This window comes from Portunus trituberculatus, chromosome 16 (assembly GCF_017591435.1).
Source record: "Portunus trituberculatus isolate SZX2019 chromosome 16, ASM1759143v1, whole genome shotgun sequence".
NCBI classification, from domain to species: Eukaryota; Metazoa; Arthropoda; class Malacostraca; order Decapoda; family Portunidae; genus Portunus; species Portunus trituberculatus.
The window spans coordinates 3,787,860-3,801,318 of NC_059270.1; the positions used below are offsets into that span (position 1 = coordinate 3,787,860).

The 13,459-nt window shown below is 44.9% G+C and overlaps 2 protein-coding genes and 1 long non-coding RNA gene across 4 annotated transcripts in view; 1 reads left to right on the plus strand and 2 right to left on the minus strand.

Annotated features, from left to right (window-relative positions):
- The window catches only part of LOC123504496 (tubulin beta chain-like), an 11,967-nt gene extending 5,625 nt beyond the window's left edge, over positions 1-6,342 (plus strand). Inside the window, exons 2-5 of one of the 2 annotated variants that reach the window (XM_045255068.1) lie at positions 783-895; positions 2,571-2,692; positions 4,235-4,479; positions 4,835-6,342. In XM_045255068.1, the coding sequence (XP_045111003.1) occupies positions 783-895; positions 2,571-2,692; positions 4,235-4,479; positions 4,835-5,653 (1,299 nt within the window). In that variant the 3' untranslated portion in view covers positions 5,654-6,342. Of the gene's footprint in view, positions 1-782; positions 896-1,586; positions 1,709-2,570; positions 2,693-4,234; positions 4,480-4,834 lie in introns of both variants that reach the window. The other variant, XM_045255067.1, reaches the window with a different exon arrangement.
- Positions 1-13,459, minus strand: part of LOC123504500 — a 36,980-nt gene that overhangs the window by 16,022 nt on the left and 7,499 nt on the right. Inside the window, exon 2 of the long non-coding RNA XR_006674845.1 lies at positions 5,824-5,988. This is a non-coding gene — a long non-coding RNA (uncharacterized LOC123504500). The remainder of the gene's footprint in view (positions 1-5,823; positions 5,989-13,459) is intronic.
- Positions 10,682-12,599, minus strand: LOC123504499 (serine protease 53-like). Its single transcript, XM_045255070.1, has 3 exons — positions 12,444-12,599; positions 11,748-12,014; positions 10,682-11,562 (listed from the first exon to the last, which is right to left on the minus strand). Coding segments are annotated over exons 1-3 (831 nt in total). The 5' UTR covers positions 12,446-12,599; the 3' UTR covers positions 10,682-11,000.

The window sequence follows — 13,459 nt, forward strand, 5'->3', positions numbered from 1 at the left end:
GGCGTGCTGGGAAAGTAAAGGAGGCCACGTTCTTACTGGCTGCCGACGTGAGGAAGCCCTTCTGATTGGTGTGTGCATCTAGACGTCGCCACTCACTCAACGAAGACATTTTTTTTTCCTTTCTTTTTTTCATCACAACGTAAAAAGAACACTAGCAGAGCGGAATGATAGTAAAAAAACGATAAAATAGTGGATCTTATCTATTGCATATCTCTTTTTTTTCCTCTCGTTATATACATTTCCTGCTAAACTGTGTCGCTTATCACAGTTATTACTTCCTCTCCTCTCTATTTTCTTACGTGTGGAATCTATTTTACTGCTTATAACTGTTTTACTACGTTCCCTTCCATCCTTCCTTCCACACACTCCACCCTCACCCCACCCCCCTCTCTACCTACCGCCCTTCCTCCCTCCCAGAAGCAACCTTGTTTTCCATCCGCCAGCTCCACCCACCGTTGCTTCAATTATCTTCTAATTACGTGCTCCTTCAGAAATCGGTTCCCTTTGTAATAGTTAGTAGTAATTGCTCCATTAACCTCCTGCTGACGATACAGTGTGTTCTGCTGACGATGCTATGTGTTCTGCTGACAATGTGTTCTACTACTATGTTCTCCTCCTGCTGACGATGTAATGTGTTCTTCTGCTGATAATGTCTTCTGCTGTGTTCTCTTAATGCTGACGATGTTATGTGTTTTGTTGCTGATGTTGTGTTCTGTTTTCTCTTCCTGTTGACGATGTTATCTATTCTTCTCCTGACGATGTTCTATGTTCTCCTCCGGCAGTTCTGGGAGATCATCAGTGACGAGCACGGCCTGACTGCAGCGGGCACTCTCAGGGAAAACGTGCCCCATGATGTCAGGGAACTGCAGCTGGAACGCATCAATGTTTACTACAGGTGAGTGAAGCGTCTGTGTTTCCTCCCCATCTTCCCTCACTACCTCCCCTCCCTCCCTCTCCGTCATGAGTATACTGTGTGTTTCTTTACATGTTACTGGTGTAGCGGTGTCCTCTCCTTGTCCTTGTCTTGTCTTGGTGATATATTGACCTTTGTTCCTTCCCCCTCCCCCCCTTCCACTCCCTCCCGTTGTTTGTGTGTTTGTTGGTGTTGTTGTGTGTGTGCTACCAAGCCAAGCAGGAGATTTTTGTTGTTGTTTTAATGTTGTTGTTTTATATCTGTGAAAATTGCTCTTTATTTAATGATTATTGAATATTTTTATTATTATTATTATCATTATTATTATTATTATTATTATTATTATTGTTGTTGTTGTTATTGTTTTTATGATGGGCTTCCTTCCCCATCCACATGACACCCATCTTTTTCTTCCCTTAATCCTGTATTGGTTTCTGTGACTCCCTTGTGATAGCATCGTCCCTCACTGCCCAAATGTTTGACCCCTCACGCCCCTCATACCCTGTCACCTCACCTGTCTGTGTCCCGCATCCTTTGTCCTCACACCTCATCCACCCTCTGTCTGTGCCCCGTGCCTCCCACCCCTGTATTCTCCATGTGTCCCCCTGTGTCCCTCTGTGTCCCCCTGTCCCCATTGTCCCCCGTGCCCCGTGTGACCTTTGGTGCCCGACAGCGAGGGCGCCCCCGGGAAGTACGTGCCCCGGGCCATCCTGGTGGACCTGGAGCCTGGCACCATGGACTCCGTGAAGGCGGGTCCTCTCGGGGAGCTCTTCAAGCCTAGCCACTTCGTCTTCGGTACGTGAGGATCCGCCGCGCTCACTCTGCTCTCACACTGGTGCTGCGCTTTCACTGGATGGATGTTCATGCTAGATGCTGCGCTGTCACTGGATGTTCATGTTATTTATAGTTACTACATTTTTTTTCTGACTGAATGTTCACGTTAGTCACTGTGCTCTCCTCACCTCTGTCTGCTGCGTTACCACTGGCCGTGCGAACTAACTGTTTCAGCCAAACTGCGCAACTAACCCACGTCACCTGTCAACTGTCAGTGGCCACGACGCCGCTGTCCACCTGCCCACCACGTCCTCATCACTAATTGCTTCCTGTATCCATTTTAACACTAAAACTATTAAAACGACCCGCGTCCGTCCCGCCCTCTTAACTAAACACTCGCTATTCACGGTGAGCCTCGCCCTTTACACATGCCGTCCTCCCGCGACCTGTCTCCACCTCACCTGTGTATCGGGAGAGGCAGCGTCGTCCCTCACTCTCACCGACCCTCACTGCTGCCCTCACCCTCTCTCCCACTCACAACCCACTCCACCAGTTCACCTAACCCATCCTTCTCCTCCCCTCCACCCTGCCACCAACCTTCTCCACTCCTTTAACCCACCTCACGAGCCTCACCCACCCTGGCATGTCCTCCTTTCCCTTCCTAATTAATCCCCATGTTCTAATGCAGCCTTACCCAACCCATTATTAACCAACATGTCCCACAAGCAGCCTACACATCACGTGACCTCTAACCGACCCAGGAGCCCTTTAAGTAACCCACGAGCACCTTAATTAATCACCCCAACACCCAGGCCCCAGCACGTGTCATCTAACCACACGCCAAGCCCCTGGTGTTCCCTTACTAACCCTCCGTGCACCACAGCGAGGGCCACCAGTCGAAGTACGTGCCCCGCGCCGTGCTGGTGGACCTGGAGCCGGGCACCATGGAGGCCGTAAGGGCGGGTCCACTCGGGAAGCTCTTTAAGCCGGAGCACGTCGTCTTCGGTCAGTTGGTCAGGCATCAGAGGGGTAACGGGAAGGTAGACTAAAGCATTCCGGGTTTGTCTGCAGCGGGGATCACTAGAAAGGGTGGTTTGTTTTTCTGTAAGTAGTCCCCGATTTACGGCCTTTGTTTGACGCAAGTGTTGGCTTTGTGTAGCATATAATGAACTGGAAATACGTCATGAAGCTTGAGCGGGAAAGCTTTTGAAAATAAATGTCTCTTTTTTTGTGTGAGTGCAATAGCTACATACATACGTATCACAGAGATTAAATTTGAAGAAGTAACAAAGGAAGTGACGTAAATCGGGGACTTGTATAATGGTAGTGCAAATTTCGAATGCTGATTGCAGTAGAACGGACAGGTGCATTAGTGACAGATAGTAACTGAACCTTTAGACTGGCAGCATCTGTTATGTAGTGCAAGTGGCATCATTGCAGGAATGGTGAGCACTGGAAAGAATGTGCATGGATTCACTCTTTCTTCATTGCCATTATGATTGGAAACTTTGTGATGAAGGAGAGGGGAAAAAAATAATTAGATTGTATTTCGTGGAATCACTCGGTCACATATTTATCTTTAGCTTTATTATTGAACATCCTGTGGGCTTTTATCTTGGGTTCAGCCTGGCTTTACACTCTCTCCCTCTCCATCTCTCTCTCTCTCTCGATCACTCACTGTCTAAGCTTCAGGTGGTGTTGGCTTCACTATTTATCACATTATCCAGCTGTAGGCATGTGTGTACGTCTGAGCCTGAATGCACATCGAGTTTCATCAAGTAGATTTAAGTTAGTTACGTCTGTCTTGCTTGCATGTCCCTCGTCTTCGCTTTGTCCTGCTCCTAATGCATGGCTATTTCTGTGTGTGTGTGTGTGTGTGTGTGTGTGTGTGTGTGTGTGTGTGTGTGTGTGTGTGTGTGTGTGTGTGTGTGTGTGTGATCTCTGTGTGTGCCTGTATCCTTTATCCGCTTTGCACTTTGTCTGTATGTTGCCTCTGTGGTGTGAGATAAGCTTTGTCCAGCCACGCGCTTCCTTGGCTACATCGCCCACGCTGAAGTGAAAAATGGAGCTGTTCGTGTGTGTGTGTGTGTGTGTGTGTGTGTGTGTGTAAAATCATATACTTTCAAAGGATTAGATTTCTTCCTCTTATGGTTGAACTTTTAAATCACTAATTCATAATCCAATCTTTACACTTCCAATCTTTAGCTGTATTACGTAAAGATTCAGAAGCATTTAGAGAACCCACTAGCAAAACCTTTTAAAGCTAGTTCCTCCTTCGTATAGCAACAATTGTACTAAATATAACGTAAATACTGCACCCTAAGCACTGTGTCTGTACCTGCCTATGACTTAAACGTTCAGTGTCAAGACACCTCTTACGTTAACTGGACCTCCTTTAGATAGCATTTGTTTGCCTTCAGCACATGGCTGCCATAGCATTTCTTCAGCACATGCAGTATGATAGTGTACAGTTTGTCAGCCTTTGAAGCCTCCTCACCTCCCCTTGCCTCCCCTGCACACCACATCATGCCGTGCCCTCACCAACAGGCCAGAGCGGCGCGGGCAACAACTGGGCCAAGGGACACTACACTGAGGGCGCTGAGCTGGTGGATTCCGTCTTGGATGTCGTCAGGAAAGAGGCTGAGAACTGCGATTGTCTTCAGGGCTTCCAGCTGACCCACTCCCTCGGGGGCGGCACCGGCTCAGGCATGGGCACGCTCCTCATCTCTAAGATCCGCGAGGAGTTCCCTGACAGGATCATGAACACCTTCTCCGTCGTGCCCAGCCCCAAGGTGAGTGCTCCTGCTGGTGGGAGTGAAGAGGGTAGTAGGAGTAGTGGTGGTGGTGGTAATTGTAATTGTAGAGATAGTAGTAGTATTTGTTGTTGTTGTTGTTGTTATTGTTATAGTAAAAAAATCATTAGGTTTGGTTTAATAGTGAACTAATATTCGTTTCTTTCATAATTTTGAGTTATAGCTATGAAGTTACATAATTACAGTAGTAGTAGTAATAGTAGTAGTAGTAGTAGTAGTAAAGGTACGTAGTTGCAGTAGTAGTTGGTGATGTTTCCGTGTTCCTGTTAGTGACAAGAGCGAGTAGTACCTTGGTGGCGATGACTGCGGCCTCACTCCTTGTTGCCTCCCTCAGGTATCTGACACCGTTGTGGAACCCTACAACGCCACCCTGTCCATCCATCAGCTCGTCGAGAACACCGACCAAACTTACTGCATCGATAACGAGGCCCTCTACGACATTTGCTTCCGCACGCTCAAGCTGGCCAACCCAACCTACGGCGATTTGAACCATCTCGTGTCTCTCACTATGTCCGGCGTCACCACCTGCCTGCGCTTCCCTGGCCAGCTCAATGCCGATCTCAGGAAGCTGGCCGTCAACATGGTGCCCTTCCCCCGTCTCCACTTCTTCATGCCAGGCTTTGCCCCTCTTACCGCCCGCGGCTCCCAGCAATACCGTGCCCTCACCGTCCCCGAGCTCACCCAGCAGATGTTCGACGCTAAGAACATGATGGCAGCGTGCGACCCCCGCCACGGCCGCTACCTCACCGTGGCTGCCGTGTTCCGAGGCAAGATGTCCATGAAGGAAGTGGACGAGCAGATGTACAACATTCAGAGCAAGAACTCCTCCTACTTCGTGGAATGGATCCCCAACAACGTGAAGACCGCCGTGTGTGACATCCCTCCCCGTGGTATCAAGATGGCCTCCACCTTCATTGGCAACTCCACCGCCATCCAGGAGCTGTTCAAGAGGATCTCCGAGCAGTTCACGGCTATGTTCAAGCGCAAGGCTTTCCTCCATTGGTACACCGGCGAGGGTATGGACGAGATGGAGTTCACCGAGGCGGAGAGCAACATGAACGACTTGGTGAGCGAGTACCAGCAGTACCAGGAGGCTACCGCCGAGGACGAAGACGACCTGGGTGACTACGAGGAGGAGCAGGACACCGCCTAAACAGCTCACCCGCCCCAGGAGGTCACGCTTTAGGGGTCGAGGAATCCTAAATTGATACATTGGTGCCTGCCCTTCACACGTGACCTTCGTGTCATCTCTCAGTCTTTATTTGCCACTTAAAATTGTCATAAAAAACGTAATCAGTCAGTTCCATTCACCGCCATTCTAACTCTCTCTCTCTCTCTCTCTCTCTCTCTCTCTCTCTCTCTCTCTCTGCTTGCGCATTTTAACTTGACCCCATCGCTGCTTGCATCCGAACAGGTCAAATAATGTAACTCTCTCTCTCTCTCTCTCTCTCTCTCTCTCTCTCTCTCTCTCTCTCTCTCTCTCTCTCTCTTTCTCACGATCATTATGCTTTTAAGGAAAAAAAAATCATCTTAAAGTAGTAGAATTATTTAGCTTTTGTACCTCTAATTAGCGAATCCCACCCCGGGCCTGCCGTGGGCGTGGCGTCACCTCACGTCCACACCCTCGCCCGCCCGTCCTCAAAGGCTCACTCCCCGTCTACACACTGCCAAGGCCTTCCTCACGTCCTCGCCACGCCCACATTCATCCAAAATTCTCCTATTCCCATCTCTATCTCTCTCCTCTGCCCACCTGTTCCCTAACCGCCCCGCCCCTCCCTCCCCCGCTCCCTTTCCCTCGCAACGCCTGGTCTAATGGGCACAAAATAAATGAGTAAAATTTCAGTTGTGTCTTATGGTCCTATGCTGGGTGTGGAGAAACGCGTCTTGTTCACTGCCGCGCCTTGTAAGATGGTCGGCTAGTGTTCAGAAACGCTTTGGTCTCTCACCGTGACTATTTTCCGAGACTGCAGAGATGATTAGCCGGGTTTTTAAAAGTGTTTCTCCTGTTAATAATGTAGAAATCGTGTCACTCTGTCTCTAGAACAGTGAAAATACCTTGAAAACTTGTGTAGATTTAAGATGAAGTAGTGGAGGTGAAGCACAGGAAAAAATGAGGGGTTTTCAAGAGTGTTCTCCTTCTAATAATGTAGAAATCTTGTCACCCTTGTCTCTAGAACCATAAAATAGGTTTAAAAACTTGTAAATAAAAAAATGTAGCCTTTTGAAATATTGAAGGTGAAGCACAGAAAAGTTTGAGGGGTTTTCAAAAGCTTCTCCAGTTAATTATGTAGAAATATTATCACTTTGCCTCTAGAACGATAAAATACCTTAAAAAATACGTGCAAATTAAATAAAACCTTTTGAAATAATGGACGTGAAGCACAGAGAAGTTTGAGGATACGAACCGATCTGTGTCCGTTGTTTGTTTGCTGTCTGGTGGTGGTAACTGGTGAACTCTGGTGAAGATTCAGGGAGGTGAGGCTTGCTGGCACCGTGTTCTCAGACAATGTGGTATGTACGAGTACTACGCCTTCTTTCGATAACTTTGAAGCTTTAGTATAAAAAGGAAAAGCTTTGGATTAATGCCTATCGACTGCACAGAGGTCATTAAGAGAGACACGTCAGCTTGTGGGCAATCCTTACTAAGGTTGAAGAGAAAGCACCACTAATCTCACCAAGTAATCTAAAGTAACTGGTGTGTTTTAAAAGTGTTTATTAAGAACTGGCAATATCACTGAGTCTGGAACCTCGGATGATAAACTTTCAACCCATTCAAAACCATGACGTGTTTTTATATTTATTGTTCTTACTATTTCGCAATTCTATACAGCTTCAGAACCTTATGTAAGGGATTGAAATAATGAAGACTGTGGCCATCAATCCTCTGACCTCAATTGACTCTGAAATGTTAATGAAATGGTCTAATCACACCAAAACTCATGGTAAAAATATGCCCCACTACTGAAGAGGTTAACTTGTGCCACTTCAAATTTAGTCACAAACATATGTCCGTATGTAACAGCGTGTCATAAGATGATACGTAGGAAAGCGACTGGTGACACTAATCTAAGCAGGAATCTAAGCGGGCCGATTGGATGTGGCTCCATGTTTGACTAGTTCTTCACTATGGCACATTTACTCAGTTCACCAATCAAACCCCGCTCTCTCTCTCTCTCTCTCTCTCTCTCTCTCTCTCTCTCTTGTTCACGGTGTAGATAACTGCCTTGGATTGGTTGTGAAGGCGGCCATATGGTGAGCTTGAAGCAGGAGAACATAACGTAGTTAGAATGGGCGTGTGAGGACAGGTCAGCACTGATTGGCGAGTAGTATTGGCGAGGTATTGGCAAGGTCGCACTCCCCCGTTCGTATGCCACGTTTAAGATGGGAGGGAAACTTTTATAGAAAAAAAAAAGTACGCCTTGATTTTTACCTCATTGGTGCTCTAGGAAAAAAAATGTTAGAATACAGAGAGAGAGAGAGAGAGAGAGAGAGAGAGAGAGAGAGAGAGAGAGAGAGAGAGAAGGTATGGAGTTGGAGCGGGGTTGAAGAAAGAAGGCAAGCTGGTGATCTATAGATATGTGGCAATAGAGGGGGAATCCCGGTAAAACCCAGGGCCACACCTAGATGGTCAGTTTAGACCGCGCTGAGCAGTATCGTGATTCACTGGTGGCAATAGTAGTGGTAACAGCAGTAGCAGCATTAGCGGTTGCATATAGTAGTAGTAGTAGTAGTAGTAGTAGTAGTAGTAGCAGGAGGAGGAGGAAGAGGAACAGTAGTAGTAGCAGCAGTAGTTGTTGATGTTGTTGTAGTTAATTGTGGTAGCGGTGGTAATGATGACAGTGGTTGCAGTGCCCAGCAGTAGAGGTGGTGATGGTGATGAGATAGCAGGTCAGCCACGGTGGTGTTAGTAGACTTATCTCTGATTTCGTTTCATTCAACTTAGTAAGAAATCTGCAGCTGTACAAATCCTTGGCACCAGCACAGAATATCAGCCGTACTTAATGGGCACTACAGGAAGGACACTGCATTATAAAAGGGATCTGTCCATAGCCAAACCAAAGCAGTGGATTGCATTTGAAAGTTTGAAGAGTAAGAGTAACTGACGCCCTCTTGACTGATAAATATATGTAAACCGCATCTTGTAGATTATTGTGCGTAGATTTTTTGTAGCCATGGGTATCAATCCTGGCCGCTTTTTACTCTGACAAAGAGCAACAAAAACGATGAAACAGAAAGGTTCACTGAAGGTGCCAATGCCTACCAGACAGTCCAAAGGAATACCCAAAATTACGAGAAGTTATTTAAAACCCTCCTTGTGGGGAATTTCAAGTCAGTGGTTCCCAAACACGGGATAAATGACTATCTGGGAAACTATAAAAAAGAATATCCTTGTGTGTACTGGAAGGATTCTGGAAATGAAGAAAACATCAGAGCACCTTTCATTTGTTGTAGGTAAATTAAACAGAATGACAATAGACATTAAAAACTGCTATAGAGTACTAAAGAAGAGGCCAGACTGATCATATTGACAGGTGTGCTTCAAGATACATCACTCACTCATCACTATTTGCCACGTGTCCAGTGTTGCATACATGTATCGACAACATCACGGGCAATACGTTTAGTGCTTAGTGTTGAATATAATAACATTGAAAAGGTTTGAGAGCCACTGGTTTAAGTCATAGGTAGAGGGAAATACATAAGCAGATAGGGAATTCCATTTACTTAGCAATAAATTAATGAAATATGAGAAGACAGACATGTTAACTATTGCATTGCCTGACAGACTCCCTCCCTCCACTCATTTCTTTAGTAAGTCTGGTTTTGTTGAAATATTTGAAAGTTCGTTTTATATCTATTAATTAATATAAAATCTACAGCATTCTTTGGTGAAATATTGATTTCATCTACTTACGTGACTTAATCACTGAGAAAACATGATTGACAGACAGATAGACAGAACATTTTAGTAACACAGATTAATGACGTCTGCATTTATTTCCAGTTAGTAATGCGTGTGATGACTTTCTCTCTCTCTCTCTCTCTCTCTCTCTCTCTCTCTCTCTCTCTCTCTCTCTCTCTCTCTCTCTCTCTCTCTCTCTCTCGTGCTCTTTGACAAATTAGTGTAAACTTTCTCCTTTTCTTTTCTCCTTTTTATTATGAGTAGGTCACCGCCTAGACTCAACGCAAGCTACCGTGTGGAAGGTTACTCGGGTTACTATCGAGGCTGTGAGTGTCGCATATATTGCACTTTTCCTTGCTGCACCACCTCCTGTCTCGTCATCCCTACATGCAGTGAGAGTGAAGGTCATTGTTTCTCCTAGTGTTTCATAGGTGTTGACTCCCTTGTGATCTGCCGTTCCTCTCTAGTATTCTGTTTGATTTATAATTATAGCCTTTACTAGCATTGGTCGCCAGCTGCTTTTGCTCTGAACCAGCTCTCTACAACTTATGGTTTCACTTGGCCATTGATGAGACGAGAAAAGACTCATTTTGAATTAAATGTTGCAATTCGTACAAGTCGTAATCTTCAAAGGTAAGGTTATCTATTGTCATCTAATAAGCTATCATTACGGTCACTACGTATTGTTATTGTTGATAGTTAATATCACAGCTTATAATTGTGTTTTTCATACAATAATACCCATATCACAGTCGCTCTAATTGTTGCTACAGTTCTATTTTATCGTTAATCACTATTTATTACCTGCCACTATCACCGTGCAACCTTCTTTCGTATTTGTTACACTCATGCATAACATTACTTTCTCTTGATCACACCAAGTTGGTTACTCATTGCGGTTGCCATAGCGAAAAGGGAAGTCACTGCTGGTAAATATGAAGGAACTGGTTCACTTTTAATAAGTAATCTAAAGGGAATTGAATCACGAGTATTCAATTATCTTTTGAGTCACTCAAGGCGTACCTTAATAAGCTTAAAATGGATAGAAAATGTGCCACCTCATGGTTAGTTCTTAGTAATGCATGGTAACAACTTGTGAGTACTCAATTAACCGTTCTCAAGTCACTTAGATGATTCTTTAAAAGCTTAAAGTGGAAATAGAATGAGTCACCTCATGGTTACTCAATTAACGGTTACCAAGGTCACGTATTCACCTGTACCTTAACAAATTTGAAATGGATACAAACATTTGATATGGATACATAATGTGCCATGGGGTTTAGTATCTACTTTCATTTATTGGTAAAAAGCTCTTACACACCTCAAGTGAACATATTCATACACAACCCTGAGAAAACCTGGTGAAATTCTACTTTGTCCTCATAGCGTCACCAAATGGCAGTAATACAACGAAGTTCTCCGAGGACATCAGTAATAGAATCTCATGCTAGGACAGCGTTGCAGAATGGCTTGAAGAAAATGCAACTTAAATTTGCCTTTAAGAACTCTAAAGCTTCAGTCATCTTAAAAACTGCATCATTTAAAACCTACGATAAAATCGAGACCACCCCTTCAGCTAAAGACACCCACGTCCAAATCAAACGTTCTCGAGCCATTCCCGGGACGGCTCAAGGCGGACATATCTTGCCACAGACGACTCGTCACCAACTCCCAGGCCAACAAGCATCCAGCGGCCATCATCAGCCTGTAGTAGTGGAGCCCCGCAGTCCATGGGTCCAGTCCCACCACACACCATCTCGTCGTCGTTATAATTCAGATAGAGCGCGTTGCATTGACCTCTACGATACAGTGTAAGGGGCTCCTCACGCAGGGTGCCTTCGTCTCCCCAACCAACAGCAGCTGCCAACAGTCCATCCTGCAAGGCACCGACGCACACTGGGGCAGGGATCCACGTCAGGTTAGACTCTAGGGTTAGCAGCGCCAGAGGGAACTCACCGCCCTCGCTGCCCTGAGCCTGTACCCTCGGCACGACTATGCTACCTTCCCCGACTTGTACGGGGAAGGTGGAAAACCCTCCATACCACAAGCTGTAATCCTCGAGACAGTGTTCTAGTGTGATTACGTGTTGCTGTGACAGTAACACCCCGGCAGCCCTGTCGCCGATACGCACAACCCACGGCCAGGGAGTATCTGTCAGTCTGCGAACAAGGAGTGAAACATTAAGAGGCCCTTCAGGTACCATTAAATTAAAAATTCACGCTGAAGTAGCATAATGATCATACTAAATAAGTACATCAGTTTAACTAAAAGACACCTGAAGTTGACAAATTAATACCGCACTAATATCGCACAATAATCATACTAACTACGTATATCAACTTACACTGCTGGACGGCCATCTTGCTGATCCACAGGAGACACCGTTGTTCCGTTTATTGTTCCGTCCGTCATGTTAGTTTCATTGGTCGTGGTATTTGTAGCTCGAGGGATCGTCGTCTCGTTCTCCGACACGAACACTCTCGCTCCACAGATGTCGGGAAGGGTCAACGACGGCAGGTCAGGGGAAGAAGTGAACCACGAGAATGTTCCTTCCACCTTGGGCCCCGTAACACCCAGGGACACAACCACCATGAACAACACGGGCACCTTCCTGTAAATAGAAAAATACAGGAAAACATAACATCTATACACGTTACTAAAACACCCGTCATTACCGAGACGCAATTTCACCGCGAGTTTTGTATACGAATAGACTATCTTATTGACAATGAAAGAATATCTATACACGTTACTAAAACACCCGTCATTACCGAGACGCAATTTCACCGCGAGTTTTGTATACGAATAGACTATCTTATTGACAATGAAAGAATAAAGTCGATAAAAGATCAATGGTGAGAGTCTTCACTATTCTAACTTCCCCACATTAAGTTTCTGATGCTGTATAAAATCAAGTAGTAAGCAGAATGAATATGGAAACGCGTCATGGCACTAAAAAACACAATTCATCAAACCCCGTATAAACTTAAAAAACATGCTATCAAAACCTTTATACCTCCTTGGGCATCAAAATACTAACATTTTAAACAAAATCCTCACACACGAAAAAGCAAAGATCTTCACCAAACAGTCACAAAGGCAGCTACGACCGAACTGCACGCCTTGTCACTGCCTGCCTCCTCTACACCTCGCCCTGTAACACCACCACTACCACCACCGCCATGCCGAGGGTCTTGAGGGCGAGGGCGTGGGTGCGTGGTGGAAGTAGTATTTATCACCATCATCTAGCTCACTCGTTTAATATAATAATGTAAAGACATGTTCGTTTACGTGTAAGTTAACCATATTTTAGTTGTTTGCCTGGTTTAGTTTGGAATTTTACTTGAAAGTATTAGAATTATGACTGAATTGTTGTTATTATTATTATTATTATTATTATTATTATTATTATTATTGTTGTTGTTGTTATTATCATTACCACCTGAATGAATGTTTTATCGTCTCGTTTTCTATCGACAAAATTTTTTATACTGATAAATAAAAGATAAGGAAAAAAAAAACCTACTAGTTAAAACGAATCAGTGTGTTTGACTAAAGACACAAACAATCATTAAGAGGGGTTTGTTAGTCCCCACCACCAGTATAACGCCCCCCACGAAGCACCATATATGGAATGGTTAATTTCATGTCGTAGCTGACTAACATAGCAGTTGTGTTGAATTTGATGAGGTTATGTAGACATGAATATTCTGACAAATAAGGGATGTGGAGAAACGCAAGAGAGTACAGTATTTATATTAATGGTAGGCCTACTTCGTGAGTCTCTCCTTCGACTGCCTCAAGGTACCCACGTGTCCAGCCCTCCTCTGCTGTCATCACCACGTGTCAAAGGAACAAGTAAGACCTTTTTCTCACGGTACGTTTACGATTAAGAAATATAGGAGTGAATTGGTACTGTTTATAATCTAGGACTACGAGTTGACACACACACACACACACACACACACACGTGCGCACGATAAGAAAAAAGATAATGAATGAACGTACTAAATAGAATTAATCAGTGTTCTTATAACTGCTCTCTCTCTCTCTCTC

Bases quoted from the DNA above. Each gene is read 5' to 3' on its own strand.
- LOC123504499 (XM_045255070.1), bottom strand. The intron at 11,563-11,747 runs GTAAGTTGATAT...CCTTGTTCGCAG, and splicing joins CAAGATGGCCGTCCAGCAGT to ACTGACAGATACTCCCTGGC.